Raw genomic sequence first — 5,000 nt, 5'->3', positions numbered from 1 at the left:
TGTGGTTGTGTACTGATGTGTGTGTACCTGTGGTTGTGTACTGATGTGTGTGTACCTGTGGTTGTGTACTGATGTGTGTGTACTGATGTGTGTGTACTGTGGTTGTGTACCTGTGGTTGTGTACTGATGTGTGTACCTGTGGTTGTGTACTGCAGTGTGTGTGTGTACCTGTGTTTGTGTACTGATGTGTGTGTGTGTGTGTGTGTGTACCTGTGGTTGTGTACTGATGTGTGTACCTGTGGTCGTGTACTGCAGTGTGTACCTGTGGTCGTGTACTGCAGTGTGTGTGTGTGTGGTTGTGTACTGCAGTGTGTGTGTGTGTGTGTACCTGTGGTTGTGTACTGCAGTGTGTGTGTGTGTACCTGTGGTTGTGTACTGCAGTGTGTGTGTGTGTACCTGTGGTTGTGTACTGCAGTGTGTGTGTGTACCTGTGGTTGTGTACTGCAGTGTGTGTATATAGTAAACGTAGTTTCCAGCCTCTCTTACGTTTGTAAGTAAACTCGGCCATGCGCTGCAGCTCTCCCAGCGCCAGACGTGTTCTTGAGAAACAGCTCTGACGTCACTAGCTCTAAACCCACCAGACTCCATGTAAAAAAACATACTTTTAGCGTGTATAGAGCCGACATATTTTCACATGTAAATCAGTAAACTATGTGTTTATTTCAACCAAAACTAGAGTTGTGATGGTTGGAAAAGTAGAAAGACGACCCAAAACGGCTTTTCATAGTTTTATTTAGTTTCTGTCCACTTTGAATGAAGTGTGTTTTACAATGCTAAAATCACTGTTTATTTACATGGAGTCTGGTGGGTTTACCGAATGCAAAAATGTCAAATAAACAAGCCACAAAACGCAGAAATAAGCAAAAAAAAACTTTAAAAAAAAAGAACAAAAACGTAGAGAAAACCCTCCACAACATGTGTGAACGGTTGCCAGTTTGGATGAACCGTAAACGTAGTTTCCAGTCTTACGTTTGTACGTGAACTCGGCCATGCGCTGCAGCTCTCCCAGCGCCGCAGACGCGTTCTTGTCTTCATTTTCCACGAGCAGATCCATCTCCGACTCCGTCAGGAACTCGGACATCCCCCCGGCTGCGGCGCGCTCTCTTCTTCGGCGTGGGCGACAGCGGCTCGCAGTCCTCGTCTTCGTCCTCCACGATGGGCGTGAGGATGGGCGCCGCGCCAGCCAAGCGTCCCTCCATGGCGTCGTTCATGCGGTAGAACCAGGGCCAGGAGCTCGGGTTGGTCTCGGCGCCACGGGTGGGGAACTTCAGCTCCTGGTAGAGACAGAAAGTTCTACAGATCGTCCACAGAGGGACCATGTCCTCCCGTCAACACTGCCACCAACTCCCCTTACCCACAACTCACAGGGACGCCTCTGCTTCTCTACGCCATCCATTTGGGTTTAAATGTGTGCAACGTAGAGAATAGTTTATTTAAAAAGTAATGGCAGGAAGATTTGGTAACAACCTCTGACGTAACGAGAGGACTTTACCCTCCAACATCAGACCTGATGCAAGAACCACTTAAAAAGACCTTTAAAACCTCTTTGAGACCTTTCTGTTTAACCAGAAACAGCTCTGAGGTCGCTAGCGCTGAACCCACCAGACTCCATTTAAAAAAATAATATTTTTAGCGTGTATAGAGCCAACATATTCTCACATGTAAATCAGTAAACTATGTGTTTATTTCAACAAGAACGAGAGTTGCGATGGTTGGAAACGTGGAAAGACGACCCAAAACGGCTTGTCATAGTTTTATTCCGTTGCCGTCGCCTTTGAATGAGGTGTAGTTTACGATGCTAAAATGACTGATTATTTACATGGAGTCTGGTGGGTTTAGCGAAAGCAATTTCGTGGATGTTTTAATGTTTAAAAAAAGGATCTTACTCTTTAACAGAGAGGTCGACCTCCTTAGAAATCCCTTCCCATAATGTTGAGACACTTAGAATATTAATCTGAGTCTGTCAGCGGCAAAACGAGCACTTCTGTGAAGGTAAATACAAGCTGGACAGTTGTCCTATTAGCTTTAAATGAGGCATTATCTAATGCTAACTTCAGGAGAAATCTACACAGAGACAAAGTGTAGTAAATGAAATGTTTTCAGTTTTAATTTGTGCACCATAAGAAGTTTATTTCATAGACTATATATATCTTGTTTTAGTTAATCATATTTGGACTCAAAATCCATTCAGTTTAAGACCTTATAATAAGTCAAACGGGTGACTTCTTCGGTGGAGAAAGGCCTCTGTACTCCACTACGTCTGAGAAAATTAATATTTGTCCCTGGAGAAGGTTTATTAATGTCTCGTACGTTCCAGAGAGGAAGGAGTCTGTCTGTTCTTGCACGCTGCCCAGTGTCCCCTGAACAGAGGCGTCCCTCTGAGTCGTGGATACGTGGTCTGCAGAGATGCCGGCGGTTGGACTTACCTTGTATCTCCTCTTCAGGTTGTCCCACTTCTTCGCCAGCTGATCCGTGGTCAGCTTCCCCTGAAGACCCAGCTCGTACAGGATGGCTCTGAAACAAAATCACACGCAGGTTGAATCCCCGACAGACCAGTGAGAGCACGCACGCACGAACGCACGTCTTACAGGGAGGTGTGTTCAGGTGCATTCTGGGCGTGCTGGTCTTACAGGGAGGTGTGTTCAGGTGCATTCTGGGCGTGCTGGTGTTACAGGGAAGTGTGTTCAGGTGCATTCTGGGCGTGCTGGTCTTACATGGAGGTGTGTTCAGGTGCATTCTGGGCGTGCTGGTGTTACAGGGAGGTGTGTTCAGGTGCATTCTGGGCGTGCTGGTCTTACAGTGAGGTGTGTTCAGGTGCATTCTGGGCGTGCTGGTCTTACAGGGAAGTGTGTTCAGGTGCATTCTGGGCGTGCTGGTCTTACAGGGAGGTGTGTTCAGGTGCATTCTGGGCGTGCTGGTCTTACAGGGAGGTGTGTTCAGGTGCATTCTGGGCGTGCTGGTCTTACAGGGAAGTGTGTTCAGGTGCATTCTGGGCGTGCTGGTCTTACAGGGAAGTGTGTTCAGGTGCATTCTGGGCGTGCTGGTCTTACAGGGAGGTGTATTCAGGTGCATTCTGGGCGTATTGCTATCTTGAGGCAGTGGGAAGTGATGGCACCATTGACCAACAAAAACCTGGTCTAAAGTCAATAACGCAGCATTTCATTGTTATTTTAACAGAGCATTAGTAAAATGCTCCTAGGCTCGTGCACAGCATGTGCACACTATGCTTGTTACACACACAGGGACGCACAGCAGCACACACACACACACACACACACACACACACACACACACACACACACAAGATTACAAATACAAATATTACGGAGCAGATCCTCCATCATAACAGCAATGCTCCAAGGTCCAAACGCGCCTGGCTTTTAAAGGGAATGGGAGATGATCTCTGATTGGTTGATTGCTTGTCTCACCTCCAGGCCGGTTTGGCTGAATGTTTCCTGCCGGTGAAGAGAGCTTCGTTCGCAGCTCGTAGTTTGATCATTCTCTCCGTCTCAGGTTCAGTCACTGTGAACAACAACAACAACAACAACAACAACAACAGCTTCTTTAGTTACGTGCTGATACACGGACAGTTAAGATGGAAGAATTACACGGCGTGGGAAGAGGAAGAAGGATTTAAAACCTTTAACCAGCGCTGGAATGTAACTAAGTACATTTACTCCAGTACTGTACTCCAGTACCACATGTTGAGGTACTTGTACTTTACTTGAGTCTTTTCTTTTCATGCCACCTTCTACTTCTACTCCGCTACATTCATCTGTTCCAGCTTTAGTTACTAGTTACTTTAGTTACTAGTAACTTTAGTTACTCCACTACATTCATCTGTTCCAGCTTTAGTTACTAGTTACTTTAGTTACTAGTTACTTTAGTTACTCCGCTACATTCATCTGTTCCAGTTTTAGTTACTAGTTACTTTAGTTACTAGTTACTTTAGTTACTCCGCTACATTCATCTGTTCCAGCTTTAGTTACTAGTTACTTTAGTTACTAGTTACTTTAGTTACTCCACTACATTCATCTGTTCCAGCTTTAGTTACTAGTTACTTTAGTTACTTTAGTTACTCCACTACATTCATCTGTTCCAGCTTTAGTTACTAGTTACTTTAGTTACTAGTTACTTTAGTTACTCCGCTACATTCATCTGTTCCAGCTTTAGTTACTAGTTACTTTAGTTACTAGTTACTTTAGTTACTAGTTACTTTACACATTGAGATTTTCTTGTGTGTTGGTGTGTGCGTTGATCTTTTTAAGAGAATAGCAGGGCTGGTGTGTGTGTGTTTCTCTGTGTGTGTGTGTGTGTTTCTCTGTGTGTGTGTGTGTGTGTTTCTCTGTGTGTGTGTGTGTGTTTCTCTGTGTGTGTGTGTTTCTCTGTGTGTGTGTGTGTTTCTCTGTGTGTGTGTGTCTCTCTCTGTGTGTGTGTTTCTCTGTGTGTCTCTGTGTCTCTGTGTGTTTCTCTGTGTGTGTGTGTGTGTGTGTGTGTGTTTCTCTGTGTGTGTGTGTGTGTGTGTTTGTGTGTGTGTGTGTGTGTGTGTGTGTGTGTGTGTGTGTGTGTTTCTCTGTGTGTGTGTGTGTCTCTCTCTGTGTGTGTGTTTCTCTGTGTGTCTCTGTGTCTCTGTGTGTGTGTGTTTCTCTGTGTGTGTGTGTGTGTTTCTCTGTGTGTGTGTGTGTGTTTCTCTGTGTGTGTCTCTGTGTGTGTGTGTGTGTTTCTCTGTGTGTGTGTGTGTGTGTTTCTCTGTGTGTGTGTGTGTGTGTGTGTGTTTCTCTGTGTGTGTGTGTGTGTGTGTGTGTGTGTGTGTGTGTGTGTGTGTGTGTGTGTGTGTGTTTCTCTGTGTGTGTGTGTGTGTGTGTGTGTCTCTCTGTGTGTGTGTTTCTCTGTGTGTCTCTGTGTGCGTTTCTGTGTGTGTGTGTGTGTGTGTGTTCTCTGTGTGTCTCTGTGTGTGTGTGAAACACAAAAAGTTTACTTTTATAGACACACACACACAA

At 45.2% G+C, this 5,000-nt stretch overlaps 1 protein-coding gene across 2 annotated transcripts in view; it reads right to left on the bottom strand.

The window, feature by feature from the left end:
• The window catches only part of LOC144521740 (uncharacterized), a 19,514-nt gene that overhangs the window by 10,143 nt on the left and 4,371 nt on the right, over nt 1–5,000 (bottom strand). Inside the window, exons 5-7 of one of the 2 annotated variants that reach the window (XR_013502350.1) lie at nt 3,429–3,522; nt 2,427–2,514; nt 970–1,274 (exon numbers count right to left, since the gene is read on the bottom strand). Coding sequence is in view for 1 of the 2 variants with exons in the window: in XM_078256320.1 (XP_078112446.1) it covers nt 970–1,081 (112 nt within the window). In the remaining variant the exon portion in view is untranslated. Of the gene's footprint in view, nt 1–969; nt 1,275–2,426; nt 2,515–3,428; nt 3,523–5,000 lie in introns of those variants that run through there. The other variant, XM_078256320.1, reaches the window with a different exon arrangement.

Source organism: Sander vitreus, chromosome 8 (genome assembly GCF_031162955.1).
Source record: "Sander vitreus isolate 19-12246 chromosome 8, sanVit1, whole genome shotgun sequence".
Classification (NCBI taxonomy): domain Eukaryota; kingdom Metazoa; phylum Chordata; class Actinopteri; order Perciformes; family Percidae; genus Sander; species Sander vitreus.
Note: the sequence above shows the minus strand (reverse complement) of the source record. Positions and strands in the feature narration are given on the sequence as shown.